This window comes from Sinocyclocheilus rhinocerous, unplaced genomic scaffold (assembly GCF_001515625.1).
Source record: "Sinocyclocheilus rhinocerous isolate Xijiao unplaced genomic scaffold, SAMN03320098_v1.1 scaffold853, whole genome shotgun sequence".
NCBI lineage: Eukaryota > Metazoa > Chordata > Actinopteri > Cypriniformes > Cyprinidae > Sinocyclocheilus > Sinocyclocheilus rhinocerous.
In genome coordinates, this window is record NW_015627738.1 from 495,665 (window position 1) to 513,784 (window position 18,120).

General features: G+C 37.4%; 1 protein-coding gene across 1 annotated transcript in view; it reads left to right on the forward strand.

The window, feature by feature from the left end:
* The window catches only part of LOC107733444 (runt-related transcription factor 2-like), a 65,488-nt gene extending 47,654 nt beyond the window's left edge, over window positions 1-17,834 (forward strand). The window contains exons 5-7 of the mRNA XM_016545062.1: window positions 9,279-9,455; window positions 11,168-11,374; window positions 17,130-17,834. Coding sequence (XP_016400548.1) covers window positions 9,279-9,455; window positions 11,168-11,374; window positions 17,130-17,575 — 830 coding nt within the window. The 3' untranslated portion in view covers window positions 17,576-17,834. The remainder of the gene's footprint in view (window positions 1-9,278; window positions 9,456-11,167; window positions 11,375-17,129) is intronic.
* Window positions 17,835-18,120: the final 286 nt, after the last annotated feature.

Genomic DNA, 18,120 nt, shown 5'->3' on the forward strand with positions numbered 1-18,120 from the left:
CACCAGATATTATATATATATATATATATATATATAAAATCACATTTTACTTACTAAAAATAAATAAAATTTTCATCACAATTTTTTCCTCATGCAGGCCTATTAGCCCTGTTGTCCTCTACCTCAAAAGAAGCTTTAATGCTTTCTCAGGCTAAAGGAATGAATTAATCTTTCTTCTGCAGCTTCAGTGTTGTGCCACCACATGATTCAGTGTATTGTTTGCATAACAGCTTCTGACAATCAATATGTTGCACATAAAATCTTCTATTGAAGTCCGATTGTTTACGTTGCGGTTTGCACGGAGCCGCTCTAATTGCTCAAAGCTGAAATGAGCATTAGCCGTGAAACTGTGATGTTTCTCTCTCTTTGAACGTGGCTCTGCGTGTCCAGACAGGTAGACGCACACAAAACACGTACAGTAGGCCTTCAGACAAAAGTCAACACAGGCCACTGAAAATAAAGCTAATGCAGGATGGCTCGCATAAGAAAGATCTGCTCGTACTTTCCCCATGTGAGACGTGAATGTAAGCAGAGAAACCTGATGGCTTCAATCAACAACACCGGGTTACACATGACTAGCAATACACCAGTACAGTATATTGGCCAGGTGAAGTGGTTTATATTTAGCTGTTTTGGAAATACTGCATGCTTATATATTTTTAGGGAATTTTGTGTTAATACTAATGGTTTATATTAATGGCTGGCCTTTAAAAAATTGCCTGCAAATCTCTCATTATGCTACATTATCACCATATACTGGATTCAGTCTTGTTTTATTTCAATTAGCACAGGTTTTGTATATCTTTTTGGACTGATTGGTCATTGATCTCAGCTTATGCACCTCAGTTTATGAGTGAAAAAAACATTATTTGTCGATCATTTTGGCAATATTAGCTCAAAAACTGAGGTGCATGAGCTACATAATACAAAACCTGTGCTAACTGAAAGAAAATAAGTTGATAAAAGGATTTAATCTGATATTTGGTAATAATATGGCATAACAAGAATTTTATAAGCAATTTTTTTGTTTGACCGGGATCACCACAAGTGTAACAAGGTGGGAAAAAATCTCCAAAAAACAAATTTTGGTATGTTGTTATATCCTGTGTGAGCAAAGTCAGTAAGCTTTAGTCCAGTGTGAAAAGATTAACTAGCATTTTCGAGAAAAAGAAAATGAGGAACATGAGGAAACCCAGTGAGCCGCCTTGCTGTCTACAGCTTACTCGACTGCTGCCTTTTAAGTGAACCAGAACTTCAGTGTAACGCACTGTTGTTAACAAAAGGCAAGTTTTTCTGCCAACAATAACATCCTTTTTCATCTACCAAATGTGTCTCTAGATGATAAATATCACTAAATTGTCTCATTCATATTCATTGAAGGAATAGTTTACCCAAAAAAGCAAAATTCTGTCATCATTTACTCACCTTTGTGTCGTTCCAGACCTGTATGAACACGAAAGAAGATATTATAAATGCATCTCACATTTTACGTTTTATATGATTTTTTTTATTATTATTGAAATAAGTCTCTTTTGCTCACCAAGGCTGCATTTTTTTGAACAAAAATACAGTAAAAACACCAAAATTGTGAAATATTATTACAATTTAAAATAACTGTTTTCTATTTGAATATATTTTAAAATGTAATTTATTTCTGTGATGCGCAGCTGAATTTTCAGCATCATTACTCCAGTCTTCAGTGTCACATGATCCTTCAGAAATCAGTATAATATGCTGATTTGCTGCTTAAGAAACATTTCTCATTATTATCAATGTTGAAAAAAAAACAGTTGTGCTGCTTCATATTTTTGTGGAAACAGTGATACATTTAATTTTTATATGAAGAGAAAGTTCAAAAGAACGGCACTTATTTTTAAATAGAAATATTCTGTAATATTATAAACGTCTTTATGGTCTTTTTTTTTTTAATAATAATAAAAAAAAAACATACTGACCCCAAACTTTTCAACAGTAGTATATAAACACACACACATACACTGACTATTGTGCATTAACCCCAATTGTGTCATTACTACAAAAACAGAAGCAATATGGCCTCCTCTAAAATATGTGATTTTTAGGGACCATTGCAACTAATCTGACTAGATCGATACATAGATCATCTTCGTTTTTCAGGATTCTGGCCTTTCTGGCCTGTGGAGACACATATAGCCCTGCTGTGCATGTTATATTTATGACTCACATGGGCCAAATAGAAGATTTTTTGTCAGTTTGCCGCGAATACGGCACCGAGTCGGTCTGGCCCCAGATCACCCCTCAAACAAATACATGTTGGCCCCGAAATAAAAGTTTGCTTGTTGGAGTCATACGCTCGCATGGTCATAGATCATGTTTTTCAGGATTCTGGCCTTTCTGGCCTGTGGAGACACATATAGCCCTGCTGTGCATGTTATATTTATGACTCACATGGGCCAAATAGAGGATTTTTTGTCAGTTTGCCGCGAATACGGCACCGAGTCGGTCTGGCCCCAGATCACTCCTCAAACAAATACATGTTGGCCCTGAAATAAAAGTTTGCTTGTTGGAGTCATACGCTCGCATGGTGTCTGATTGTTGCAGTCGGCCCATCGATTTATAAAGCTCTAGTAGCATGTGTGCCCCTTCTTGGCGTAGCTGACTTCCTGAAGCTCTGAACACACGGACCACACAGGAGACTGGCAAACCTCCAGCGCTGCTTGGCTGCCGTCGGCTTTCTCCATTTCTCTCCCCCTCTCCGTCTACTTCTATTCCTCAGACTGAGCGGGCGTTCGGCCCCGTCCTGTCCTTAAAAAGCTTTCTTCCCCCCTTCGCTAATTTCGCGGGAGTTGCCATGTGAAATAATCCATTGTTTGACTCTTCAGAGGAGTCGGCCCTCCGCGGCACGGCAATTAGAGAAATGAAATCTAGACGGATGTATGTTTCCTTTTCTTCTTCCATGCGTTTTATTCTCTGTGTCGCCGTGGCGTGATTGATGCGCTCTTACGGCTCTGGCTGATATTTGATGTTGAAAGCGTGCTGGTGTTTAACGAGCACAGGGTGTTATTGCGGGTCACGCCACTATCATATGGCAATTTAACATGCAGGCGGAGGTTTCGCCAGCAATACGGCCACACAGTGTTTACACGCACATATTGTTTACTATCATTAGGCATTTTTGCATGAAAAGATTCCTTTTGAAGATATAAACAAACCTCTAACTGTACGTATTACAGTATTTTTTAAAGAAATTATTACTTTTATTCAGCAAGGATGCATAAAATTGATCAAAAGTGACAGTGAAGACATTTATAATGTTGCAAAAATATTTATATTTCGAATAAATGCTGTTCTTTTGAACTTTCTATTTATCAAAGAATCCTGAAAAATAAAATGCATCACAAAAATATTAAGCAGCACAACTGTTTTCAACATTGATAATGGTATGTTTCTTAAGCAGCAAATCGGCATATTAGAATGATTTCTGAAGGATCATGTGACACTGAAGACTGGAGTAATGATGCTGAAAATTCAGCTTTGCATCACAGGAATAAATGACAGTTTACAGTATATTCAAATAGAAATCAGTTATTTTAAATTGTTAAAATATTTCACAATTTTACTGTTTTTACTGTATTTTTAGTCAAATAAATGCAGCTTTGGTGAGCAGAAGTCTACAACATTATAAGAACAACCACATAACAACACCCTGGCAACCATCCATAACATTCCAGCATTGTGCCAGCAACTTTTGTAAAGACTACTTTCTTTTTCCCCCACCCAAAGCAAAGTTTTGTTCTTCAGCCTTAAACTAATAATCACATTTTTTTGCTGTAACGTAATCTTTTTACTTTATTGCAGACGTGTCCATTTGAGTATTTGAGCTCTAGCACTGAGAGATGTTTTTGGCACTGATGTAAACATAAGAGCACTCTCTATGTCTCATAGGATGTGTATTAGGGATTTTCCTTTCGTTTGTGCTGAATCATTCGCATGCCTTTTTTTTCATTCTGGAAATTTAGTCTTGGACTTCAAATCCAAAAGTCATTTGCTTCTGTCCTCTCCAGCAGTGCTCAGAACATGTTCATAAGACACACATGACAGTGTTAAACATGATATCCAAGTCTCTCGGGATAAAATCATCTGCTAAATGCCTTAACTGTATGTAAATAATAGGGTTACCAAACATTTCTGTACGAAGTTTCAGAAATGCCAAAATCTGCAAACAAAACTCAGAAATTCTCTTAAAAAAAATTATCTCTCTTAAAAAAGACCCATACTCTCCAGCGGTGCTCAAAACATTTTCATAAGACATACAGTACATGACAGTGATAAACATGATATGCACTTGTTTAAGTCGCTCAGGACAAATGCATCTGCTAAATGCTATAAATGTCAATTTAAACATTAGGCATACCAAATATTTCCATACGCGTTTCCTGTCTGGAGATTCAGAAACGCCAAAATCCGCAATCAAATGTCAGAAATCTCTCATCAAAAAAAAAAAGAAAAAATATCTCTCTTAAAAAAGCTCTATACTTTTACTGTTTGACGACTGTTGTCTTAATTGGTCTGCTTTCATCTGCTGATACTTTAATGATCTCCTTTATGTCTCCTGAGCAATTAAAGAGTTCACAGACTCGCAAAGACCTTTACATTATGTATTCATGTATTCACGTCAGCGGTTTGCGTTATGTAACCCATGCTGATATTTACGGCTGCAGCAACCAATTAGTCAACAAATTAAAAGTCCCAATTCGTTTTTTTTTTCTTTTTTATTCCATGGCGGGAAAAAAAACCTGAATTGCGAAATGGAAAAATGTCAGAATTGTATGATTTCAACTTGGAATTGCAATTAAAAAAAGTTTATATCTTGCTTTTATATCTTAAAAAAGTTTATATCTGAGTTTATATCTTGTAATTCTGACTTTTTTTCTTGGAATTGCGAGAAACAAAGTCTAAATTGTGAGATAAAAATTCGCAATTCAGTTTTTTGTTCCGTTTGGAAGCCCGTTTCCGCCACTGAATAAAAAATAAAAGAGGTAATTGCGACTTTTTATCTCACAATTCTGACTTTTTTTCACAGAATTGTGAGATATAAACTCGCAATTCTGAGAACATATAAGTCTTTTTTCCCCCCTCAAAATTGGACTTTAACTCGCAATTGGGAGTTTATATCACGCAATTCTGACTTTATAACTCACAATTGTGAGTTTATATCTCACAATTCTGAGAAAAAAAGTCAGAATTCTGACTTTATATCTCGCAATTCTGACTTTATAACTCGCAATTGTGAGTTTATATCACGCAATTCTGACTTTATAACTCACAATTGTGAGTTTATATCTCACAATTCTGAGAAAAAAAGTCAGAATTCTGACTTTATATCTCGCAATTCTGACTTTATAACTCGCAATTGTGAGTTTATATCACGCAATTCTGACTTTATAACTCACAATTGTGAGTTTATATCTCACAATTCTGAGAAAAAAAGTCAGAATTCTGACTTTATATCTCGCAATTCTGACTTTATAACTCGCAATTGTGAGTTTATATCACGCAATTCTGACTTTATAACTCACAATTGTGAGTTTATATCTCACAATTCTGAGAAAAAAAGTCAGAATTCTGACTTTATATCTCGCAATTCTGACTTTATAACTCGCAATTGTGAGTTTATATCACGCAATTCTGACTTTATAACTCACAATTGTGAGTTTATATCTCACAATTCTGAGAAAAAAAGTCAGAATTCTGACTTTATATCTCGCAATTCTGACTTTATAACTCGCAATTGTGAGTTTATATCACGCAATTCTGACTTTATAACTCACAATTGTGAGTTTATATCTCACAATTCTGAGAAAAAAAGTCAGAATTCTGACTTTATATCTCGCAATTCTGACTTTATAACTCGCAATTGCGAGTTTATATCTCACAATTCTGACTTTATAACTCTCAATTGCGAGTTTATATCTCACAATTCTGTGAAAAAAAGTCAGAATTGTGAGATAAAAAGTCGCAATTACCTTTTTTAAAATTTTTTATTCAGTGGCGGAAACGGGCTTCCATAGTTCCGCCATGGGATAAGAAATAAAAAAATATTTGCGACTTTTTCTCTAACAATTATTTTTTTTTTTTTCGAAATGGCAAGTTTATATCTCGCAGTTCTGACTTTTTCTCAGAATTTCAAGAAAAAGAAATTCAGAATTGTGAGATATAAACTTCAAATTGCGAGAAAAAAAGTTGCAATTAGCTTTTTTAATTTATTTTTTATCCCATGTTGGAAACAAACATCCATATCTTTCATAAAATTAAATTTGGTGAAAATATTGGCAGATTCTGTTTCACATCACTTGTAACGTGGCAGATCATTTATGAGCCGCTCACCTCCATGCACACACACACACACACACAGGGGCCACATTCATCTAAAATGAAATTAAACCAGTTCCCTTTTTCAGCAGCTGCAGTAATGATTGTGTTTCTTTAATAGCGTATAGTGAGAGGGTATACTTTCAGGGAATTACTCACGCTCTCAACGCAAAGTGCTCGACATTGGCCTGTGAATGAGGAGCTGTGTTTGCTCAAGCGAACTCCAGAGCACAATCAGGTTTTGCGAGATTGGAGGTAGCTCTGGCTCGAACCGACTGGAGAGCGGCCAAGCTTTTGCAGGAGTTTCTCTTTTCTTCTGTGTGATATTTACTTTACAGCTATTCAGAGCAACCAACCGGGGCGAGACAGACAAGCCCGGAAAAAAGGCTCACAAAGTCCCTCTTTAACACATATTCTTCTTGTATTGACACAACAGTGTGGTTCCATTTAAATCGGGTTCTTTAGTGGAGATGTTGAGCTACGTATGGACTGGAAAGGGTGGTTCACGTGATGGGGAAGGGGGTGGACGTGGGGGCATGGCGTGACTCGTATTCTTTATTGCAGGATAGAGGATTGAGTCTGTCCTCTTTTATGGGAAATGAATGAATAAACATTGGCGGGTCATGCTTTTGTCGTGACTCACAGACATAGTTTCAAGCATGATAGGAATAATAGGGAAATAAAGCAGTTGTGTAATTTGACTGTGAATTATTTTGGATTCATGCCACGGTGTAAAACAACGGCATGTACGGGCAGGTAGAAAGTCGATTTACTTCCCCTCCTTTTGTGTGCCATGTAGCTATTGTGAAAACTGAGATCTCTGTGATCAGAGACCCTGATCGCTGATGAATCTCACCCACATACTGATCTGCTCATTTGTTTTGCTGTGCTGTTTGGTAAATAATGAGGTTTAATTGTTTGGTTGTACATTAAAGGGACAGTTCGCCCAAATATGAAACTTCGGTCATCATGTTGTTTGAAACATGTTTTCTGTGGATGTACATAATATTTTTGATAATAGCATCATAAAAGTATTTTATACAACATGTGTGCTATATTTCATGTCTCTAAAGACATACAACAGCTTTTTGGGTAGAACAGACTGTAATTTTAATCTTGCCTTCAGCTGTAGATCTCAAATCTCACTTACACTTCAATGAATAATGACTATTATAATTAACTGTTTCTCTCACAAAACTATCAGGTTTCAACCAACGTGAGGGTGTGTAGATGATGACTGAATGTTCATTATTTGCTGAACTGTCCCTTTAAGAGTGTAGTTCACCCCACCCCCTCCAAATATGACACTGTCATCATATATTCACTCTGATGTCATTTTAGGATATTTTGGAGGATCTACAAACTGACCTTTTCCATACAATGAAAGTAAACAGTGACCAACATAACAAAAACACCATTAAAGTACTATGAACATAGTCTATATGACTTGTCATGAAGCCATACGATTGCTTTGTGTTCAAATTTAAGTTGTTATTTGAGCTCTGAAACTTCATTGCATCTCTTTATCACACAAAGCTGACTTCAAAAGACTTTAAATATAGAGCATAAGTATGGAAAAACAGTCTTTTTTTGGAGCTTGGCATCGTTCATCCCATTCACTTTCATTGAACTGAAAAGAGCAGCGTGAACATTTTGAGTAACATCTCTTTTTGTGTTACCTGGAAACAAGAAAAATCATACAGGTTTGAAACAACAAGGAGAGTAAATTCACCCAAAAATGACACTTCTGTCATAATTTATTCACTCTAATGTCATTTTAGGATATTTTGGGGAATCTACAAACTGATCTTTTCTATACAGTGACAAAACCACCATAAAAGTACCATGAAAATGCTCCAGGTGACAAATGATCTGAAACCATACAATAGATTTGTGTATGAAATTTAAGTTGCTTTTTGATTGTTTTACAGTGATTTTTATGCTACTTTCCCATTTACTTTCATTGTATAGAAAGAGCAGCTTGAACATTTTGTATAACATCTGCTTTTGAGTTTCTCGGAAGAATGAAAAAAACAGACAGGTTTGCAACAACATGAGGGTGTGTAAATGATGCTAAAATGTTCATTATTTGGTGAACTATCCCTTTAAAAGAGTGAAACGTGCCAAAAAATGACACTTCAGTCATCATTTATTCACTCTAATGTAATTTTAAGAAATTTTGGGAATCTACAAACTGATCTTTTCCACACAATGAAAGTGAACACAGACCAAAAATGACAAAAACACCATAAATGTGCCATGAAAAATAGTCCATATGCCTTTTCTGCTTTATTTGCAAGCGTTCTGAGACCACATACAATAGATTTGTGTCCAAAATTTAAGCTGTTATTAATCTATATATAACATCTGCTTTTGAGTTTCTCTGAAGAAAAAACAGGTTTGCAACAACACAAGGGTGTGCAAATGATGCCAAAATGTTTTTTATTTGGTGAACTATCCCTTTAAAAGAGTGAAATTTGCCTTAAAATGACACTTCTGTCATCATTTATTCACTCTAATGTCATTTTAAGAAATGATGTCCATATGACTTTTCTGCTGTATTTGCAAGCGTTCTGAGACCATACAATAGATTTGTGTCCAAACATTTAAGTTATTCTTTGATATCATTTGCCCCACAAAACAATCATATGACTTCAAAAGACTTGAAATATAGAAAATGGATTAGTGCTTTTTTTATGCTACTTTCCCATTCACTTTCACTGTATAGAAAGAGCAGCTTGAACATTTTGCATAATGTCTCTTTTTGAGTTTCTCAGAAGAAAGATCAAACATACAGGTTTGCAACAACATGAGAGTGTGCAAATGATGCCAGAATGTTCATTTTTGAGTGAACTATCCCTTTAAAGTTGGTCAGAATCGAGCAGTAGGTGTATTAACTGCAATTTCTGTCTAATATTGTTCGGTAGGACACAGACAGAAACTGGAAGACCCCCCTAAACCGCCGCTGTTCTCCGAGCGCCTGAGCGAGTTAGAGCGTTTACGCCAGACCAGCATGAGAGTTGCCGTGCAAACCCAGAGTCCCCGGCCGTCTCTCAACGCCACGCAGAACTCCTTCAATCCGCAGGGGCAAACTCAGATCTCAGGTAAACCGGCCCGTCCCTTCAACGCAACTTCAGCCTGTCTGGCTGTCAGCCATGACCTTTAATGGTTTATGTACTGTACAAACATCAGTGTTTGGAGAACAGGTTGGTTTATTATTAAGAGGCCTGATTTGCTGAAGATAAAGGAGAGTGGGTGAGAATGATGCAAGAAACAGAAATGGCGAATTCGACAACGTCAATCAGATTTAAACAGGAGATACTGATGGACGTGCCAAATCTGACAGTCGCAAATCCTTTTGTCTGCTTTTACGGGAATGAGGCTTTATCTTTGTTTGGGATTGGCTGCTTACATCACCTTAAAGGGATAGTTCTCCCAAAAATGAAAACTCATTGTTTTCTCACCCTCCTTTCAATCCAAACCTGAGTTTCTTTCTTCCATGGAAGACAAAAGATGTTCTGATGAATCTTTGTGCTTCTCTTCATCTTCAAACCACGTCTGTGAAGGACAAAAAAGCACCATGAAAGAAGTCCATTTAGAAGACTTCAGAAATCCTCTGATAGTTTTAAGTGAGGAAGAGACCCAGATATCATGATAGCACTCAAATCTCATTCAAAATGGTGCAGACCAGGTTCTGGTGAAGACTGATGAAGATTCCTCTTTTTTTGTTCCACGGGGAAAAAAAAACAGCTTACGGGTTTGGAACGACATGAGAGTGAGTAAATAATGACAGATTTTCATTTCTGGGTGAACTACTGCTTTAATTCCATTACATTTGTCCAAATATTTTCATTAGTTCCTGCTTCACTTTTGGCATTTTGGAGCGTGGGCAATTTTTATTTTTTTCTCATATGTGCTCAGCTTTAATGTTTGCATAATGTTTGCCATTCTCTTGGAGCGTCTCCAGCCCCTCTCCTGTCAGAGCGGACGCTGTGTTTACTAGAATACTGTAGAAAGCAAACAGGAAACCGTTCTTGGCTCTGAATGTGATTAAGCTGACAATTAAACAAAACTCACCCGCTGCCTGAAATGCATTTTTATTTATTTATTTATATAAATGTAATTTATTTTAATTCAGTTGTTCTCAATGATGATTCTCGTTATTGTACTATTTTGTGCTTTGTGTACATATTATTTTATTTATACATTTATTTAATCAGCAAAAATGCAATAGCACATTAAAGGCAATTAAACAAATATTTATTTAAATTGTTCTCAATTGTGCCATTTTATTCTATGTATTATTATTATTATTATTATTATTTTATTTTACCTTTATTTAATCTGCAAAAATGTAATAGCACATTAAAGGCAGTATAAATATTGCACTATTTATATACAGTAGTCAACATTTGAAGTGGATCGAAACCTTTCATCAAAGATGTCCTAAAACCAAAACAATACCAGTTCTTGTACAACTTTGATGAACTTCTTTAATGTTGACTACTGTATATCTATAAAAAATTATAAAATATAGATCTTTCTTTTATTTTTCTGCAAAACATAAATATATAAACCATTTTTTTTATTTTAGAGTGAAATATAACCATGTTCTTGACAGCTTTCACAAGATTGGCTCTTTTTTGTGGTGGTGTGTGATACCGTTCATTTTTGAGGTCACTGTTGTAAACATCACTGAGCTATAAAAGCACTGCTGTGGTCCTGAAAGAGGAGGCTACAATCACACCCAAACACATCTTTAAGGATGCTGTTGTGCAGATGTTGACTGGAGTCGTCTCATTTATCATGCTCACAGATCCGCGGCAGGCGCAGTCCTCTCCGCCCTGGTCCTACGAGCAACCGTACACTCCTTACCTGAGCCAAATGACATCTCCATCCATCCACTCCACCACCCCGCTGTCTTCCACCCGCGCCACGGGCCTGCCCACCATCAGCGACGTGCCAAGACGCCTCTCAGGTAAACTAACACCTTATAGAAAAGACAAATCACAAATAAGAGCTCTATTATCTCGAATGTTTCTTTAGACAGCAATGAGACTAAGACAACGTTTCAAACTGTGCTCAGATTGGCCAAAATGCCAAAGTCTCAAAATAAACTCAAGAAACTCTCAACAAGTTCTCTCAAGATCATATCCACATTCATTGTATGCACTACTGGTCCAAAGTTTGGAATAAATGTGATTTTAAAAAAAATGTTTTTAAAGAGGTTTCTTCTTACCAAGGCTGCATTTATTTAATTAAAATAAAAAAGTAATATTGTGAAATATTTTTGCAATTTAACATTTTAAAATGTAATTTATTTCTGTGATGCAAAGCTGTTTTTTCAGCATCATTACTCCAATCTTCACTGTCACATGATCCTTCAGAAATCATTCTAATATGCTGATTTGCTGCTCAATTACTATCAATTATTGTTAGCACTCAATTATTAATAATGGTTCTTATTAATATCAATGCTGGAAACAGCTTTTTATTTTTGTTTAGGATTATTTGATGACTAGACAATTCAAAATAACAGCATTTATTTTAAATAGAAATCTTTTGTAACATTATAAATGTTTTTGTCACTTCTGATAATTTTTTTCAGGCTGTTTCAGCAACCATCTATCATATAGAGACTCATTTTTCTTATCCAATCAATTTTAGATGAATCAAAATCAAGCCCCGTCCTACTTTTTATGCATTGAATATTCTGTTTCACTCGTCGACAGATATCAGATTACAGAAGTAAAGTGAGTTTTTCACTTGTTGACTCCACATGAATCACAACTGCGTTATAAAAGGGCAACCTCTGAGCAATTAAATTCTCCTCTGGCCCATATCGCTTTCTCTGCCAGCCACTCATTTCAGAAATGTGGGAAATGGAGTGTCTCAACACTGTATTTACTTCGTGTTAGCCGTGAACATTTGTCCAAACACTCATTCGCTTCTTTCCCCGCTGAAGTCGAATCAAAGCATTTTTGCCGGCGTTAACTTTCTGCTTTGTAAGCGTTTGTTACGTCGCCCGTGGGCAAATGTCTTCCAAGCACTAGCACCTTTAAAAATAGAGAGCATTTGAAAGAATATCTCCCCTAACCCCCGTCCTCTCCGATGGAGACTTTGAACTCAACTCTCTTTTGAAACGCCTTGAAAAGGAACAATACAGCAGACTAGAGTTTCTGACTCACAAACCTCAAAAGGTAAACGGGTAGTTGATGCATAACATGTTTGTTCATGGGATTTTATGCTTTATGAATTTATTTGAATGCAGGGAAAGTGTATGTCATAACTTCTGTAACTGATCACTTTTATGTTATTTTATTAATACAATCTTTTTCTCTTTTTTTTAATGATCATGCAGTGTTAGATGCATTTTAGATGCACATTAATTTATTACATTTTAGATGCACATTAATTTATTATGTATTTTATGTATAATTTTATTAAAAAAATGTCATCCACACTAGATCATTTTAAGTGAACCTGTAGTGTGACAAATGCATTTTTAGAATATACAAATATTCCACATAGCATTTAAATTCACATGAGTTCATAACGGTTGCATGACCAATAATTACAAAAGAATGTTGTTTAAAATAGTTTTAGATGGGGTTTTTAAAATAGTTTTGGATGGGCTTTCCAAAAGCAATTCTCGTCAACTACCTAAAAGCTCTCGAGTACAAACTTTCGGAAGAGTTTGCTGTGCCTTTATTAATGAAATGGGCACCAGATTGTGGTCCACCCACCCTTTGGGATTCATTTTGAAACAAACACACAGCGTGGACATTTTCTTTAATGCACCTGTTTGACTCTCCGCCAGGTTGGTTTTTGAACTCTTTTTTTTTTTCTTCTTCTTTCTTTCTCTTGGCTCCCCACCCTAACTGTTTTCTTTGGGCCTGGAGCGAATGCGAAAGTTTAAATGACTTCTTGGTGTGGCTGCTTTTTGAACCCCGGCCAGCTGCCTCATTGGGTTTGATTAGTTTAGATTTCACCCGGCTTTCATCTTGGAGATGTCAGCCTTTGTTCTTTCCTCAAAGAGACACACGGACCTCTTGGTCCTAACGCCCCCTATTCTTCCTCGGAGCGCCGCTGAATGGCTCGGTCTCGAGAAGACACGTCCCGAACGCATCGCACCCTCTGCAGCTGCTTGCGTGGCTATTCTTCTCAACCGTGGGCTCGTGTTACGCCTTTCAGCCAGAGACCTGGTGACTGACAAGGACGCAGATGAAGGCATGCATAATATTACACAGAGAGCGATGAATTATCAGAGTGGGATCACGGGACACTGGAGGACTGTAAAGAACTTTGATTTTCCCGTTAGTGAAGTCTGCTTCAGGAGGCTGGTTTAAAAGCACGTTTGGTGGACTCAGTGGTACAATTCCTCAGTACTTTGATACAGTATATGCAATAGCACAGAATGCATGTACAGATCAAATGAATACCTTGATAAAAAGTGGCTTTGGATAAATGATTGTAAATGAGTAAATGTAAATTCTTCAGAGAATACCATGGTACATGTCCTCAAAACATGGCACTTTGATATTTACCATGGTTGCTTTGATTTGATAAATGTGTTATGGTATTTAAATGGTACTCAAAGATATTTTAAAAAAATACCATATTGTATGTCCACAAAACCATGGTATTTCCATGGTACTTTGATATATACCATGGTACCTAATGATTACCCTTACAAAATGTCCTAAAAAAATTAGTAAAATACAGTAAAATTGTGAAATATTATTACAATTTCAAATAACTGTTTTCTATTTGAATATCTATTAAAATGTAATTTATTCCTGTGATCAAAGCTGAATTTTCAGCATCATTACTCCAGTCTTCAGTGTCACATGATCCTTCAGAAATCGTTCTAATATGCTGATTTGCTGCTCAAGAAACATTTCCGATTATCATCAATGTTTAAAACAGTTGTGCTGCTTCATATTTTTGTGAAACTGTGATAGGTTGATGAACAAAGTTTCTAAAACCCCAAACCCCAAACGTTTAAACAGTAGTATACATGCACCAAAACATTCAAAACACCATGATATGTCTTTGTTAGTGGCTTCCGTACCTCTTAATGTGCTCTTAAAGTAAGCAGGCAGTCTTGTAGCCGGCAACCCTGAAGCAACCTGAGGTCAAAGGTCGCAAGATCACACTGATGATAGGTCACAGCTTGAGCCATCATGATCCTCTTGGTTTCTAGCCTTGAGCTTGGGCTACTAGACCACACCATCCCTGTAATATAAAGTGATTGATGTTGCATTAAGTTTAGCCAAAAAGGGTCTGGCAAGAGCCGATAGCATAATGGGTTCATTCTCGTGAATGTCTGCAGCGAGGAGCGATGTTTAATGGTGATTGAAGGTTGTATATGTGAATTTCTGTCATTGTTTTGGAAATGTGACTTGGGTCTCCTCTCTTCTGCACTGTCTCCCTGAAGTGTCTTTTTTGTTTGGTTTGAAATGTCAAGAGTTGATAATGTGGAGAGACAATCTGCTCATAATTGGCCACACATGTTCTGTAAAGTTTGCCGAACTGTCACTCATAAAGCGGCGCTCATGGACGACACGCGACCGCTCCTAAACCAGCAGACAAGCTGACGGGATTTATCATCATAAAACAGTACTTTACCTCAGCAACAGGGAGAGAGGAGAGAAGAGATGCGGTTAGCTCAGAGACTTTGTTTGAAGTGAAGGAAAGGAGAAATGGACAAGATTTTTGGTTTGTTTGAAGTCGAGGAAAAAAGGGAGAATGGAAATGGGAAACAGTAAGGTAAGGAACAGGAAGACAGAAGGAAAGAGATTTTGGTTTGTTTGAAGTAAAAGGAAAGAAAAGGGGAAATTGATTTGGGGAAAAGTCCGGAAAGGGGAAATGGAAAGAAAAGGAAAGTAGCTGGTTTGAAGTAAAAGAAAAAAGAGAAATAGAAAAGGGAAAGGAAAATATTCTGCTTTGCTACAAGTAAAGAAAAGGTGAAATGGAAAGGAAAAGATTTTAGTTTGTTTAAATTAAAGGGAAGAAAAGGGTCAAATAACCTGGGAAAGGTCAGGAAAGGGGAAATAAAAAAGGAAAAGGAGTTTTAGTTTGTCTGAAATAAAGGAAAGAAAAGAGGAAAAGGTCAGGAAATAGAATCTGGACAGGAAAGGGAGTTTTAGTTAGTTTGAAGTAAATGAGAAAAGGGTAAATGGGAATTGAAAGTGGAAAACATTTTGGTTTGTTTGGAGGAAAGAAAAAGGGAAATGGGAAATAGTACAGAAAGGAACAGGGAAATGGAAAGGAGAACAGTTTTGGTTTGAAGTAAATGAAAAGGAAATATGGAAAATGGACACAAAAGGGGAAACAGAAAGGAAAAGACTTGATTGATTCAAGTAAAGTAAAGGAGAAATAGTAAGGTAAAGAACAGAGAAATGTCCCCAAAAGTAGATTTTGGTTTGAAGTAAAGGAAAGAAAAGAAAAGAGGAGATTGAAATGGGAAACTTCAAGAAAGGGGAAGAGGAAAGGAAAATCATTTGGGTTTGTATGAAAGGGGAAATGGAAAATGAAAGGTAAGAAAATTGGAAATGATTTTTCTTTCTTTGAAGTAAAGGAAAGAGAAGGGGAAACTGAAATAGGAAAGGGGAAATAGAAAGGAAAAGAAAAGAGTTTGGGGTTGTTTGTTTGAAAGGAAAGGGGAAATGGAATGGAAAGGAAAAGAGGAGAGGAGTTTGGGACTGTTCGTTTATAGCCTTTAATTTAGCAGGCGGCTCCATTTGAAAAGCAGATCATGATGAATACAGAGTGCAAAAAGAGACAGATGTGGAGATGATAAGACGTTCCTCTGGGATTCTCTCTCCTGGGGTTCTGGGAGTCACAGCCCATCAGTGGTTTATAATTTAAAAACATCTTGTGGTTCTAAGAGAGTAGATCGGCCCTTCTCTTTGGCTAATCGCAGATATGCCACCACATCTGAGACTGCTCATTATGCATCCTGTGGAAACTGTGTTTTTCTCTAAGCGTTTCCATGTGCGCTCCCAGTTTATTCCGACATTTCTCTTTGATATTCATATAAATGCGAGGATGCGTGTTTGTGCATGTGAGCGTGAACGCACATGATGCATTCGCATACAAACCTCCAGACAACCTTCAGCAAACGGCGCTGAAGAAACAAACAGCCAGAAGCCAAACTCGAAATCTTTCAGCAGCACGTCAGCGCCGTTTGACAGTTAGTTTGCATATTGATCCGGTGACATTTTTGCAGCATTAGTCTTCATCTTGACCTTGAATCAACCCAAGCATTGTGTAATTCAGGTTGCGAATAAACATTTAATTCATGTTTATGTTTTGCTAGGGCAATTAAACGCTGACATGCAAGATGAGCCAGTTTCTCTTGTCGGTTGGTTAAAATTTATTGCATTTTCCTTAATTAAAAATCCTAAGACTGGGCTTGTAAAGAGAATCTGTTCATGTGGAGTCACAACAGGAACTTCTGAATCAATGCGCAACAATATGAACTTTTTTCTTGCACTGTGAAGTGTCATTCTGACGCTTTCATGGCTTGGGATATTTCAAACACTGACTCGTATAATAAAAAAAACAAAACATTTTCACTCTAATCAAATTGTTTGAGAGAGCCTCTTCATATTTACTTCCATTATTTTTCACATTCATTATTTGGAAGAGAAATGCAGATAAAGTTGCATGCACTCCATCCTTTTTTCAGTTTATAAAGGGGAGTTTTGTGTTGACAGGCTAGTTAGTTTGAGCTGTATGCAAATTAAGTTTGACAGCGCCCTCTTCTGTCTGATTTAACAATGTCCCTTTCCTCACAGATACCCGTTTCCCCAGTCCCAGAATGCACTATCCTGCGACGTTCACGTACACCCCTACGCCGGTCACCTCGGGCATGTCTCTGGGCATGTCCAGCACCACCCACTACCACACCTACCTGCCTCCGCCGTACCCCGGCTCCACCCAGAACCAAAGTGGGCCCTTCCAGACCAGCAGCACGCCGTACCTCTACTACGGCGCCTCGTCCGGGTCGTACCAGTTCTCAATGGTGCCGGGCGGAGATCGATCCCCCTCCAGGATGCTGCCGCCTTGCACTAGCGCATCCACCGGCAGCACCCTCATCAACCCCAACCTGCCCAATCAGACGGACGGAGGCGAGGCAGACGGCAGCCACAGCAGCTCGCCAACCATTCTCAACTCCAGCGGCAGGATGGACGAGTCCGTTTGGAGACCATATTGAGACGGTCTGGTCAAACGAGACCTCAACGCAGCACTGTTAGCCTTAAAGACAGAGTGCGAGAGACAGTTGCATGAAAGAATCATCGGATTTGAAGCACAAATTCATTGGTACTCATTGGTACAGGTACAATATTGAATGATTGCAGTGTATTTTTATGACTACACTGACGTTTTTTAATTCTATAAAACAGATGACCCTTACAGGGAATGATTTGCGGCATTAAAGGGATAGTTCACCCAAAAATGGAAATTTGATGTTTATCTGCTTACCCCCAGGGCATCCAAGATGTAGGTGACTTTGTTTCTTCAGTAGAACACAAACGAAGATTTTTAACTCAAACCGTTGCAGTCTGTCAGTCATATAATGGAAGTGAATGGGAATAACTTTGAGAACGCTGTTGAGAACGCTGTTGGCTGTTGAGAACGCGCTCAGGACGTGCTCAGGACAGTTCGGACATTGCGGTGAAAATCAGAGGTAAAAAACGATATAAATACTGTTCAGTTTCTTGCACAGACCGATCGTTTCGTGTCTTTACACATCAATTT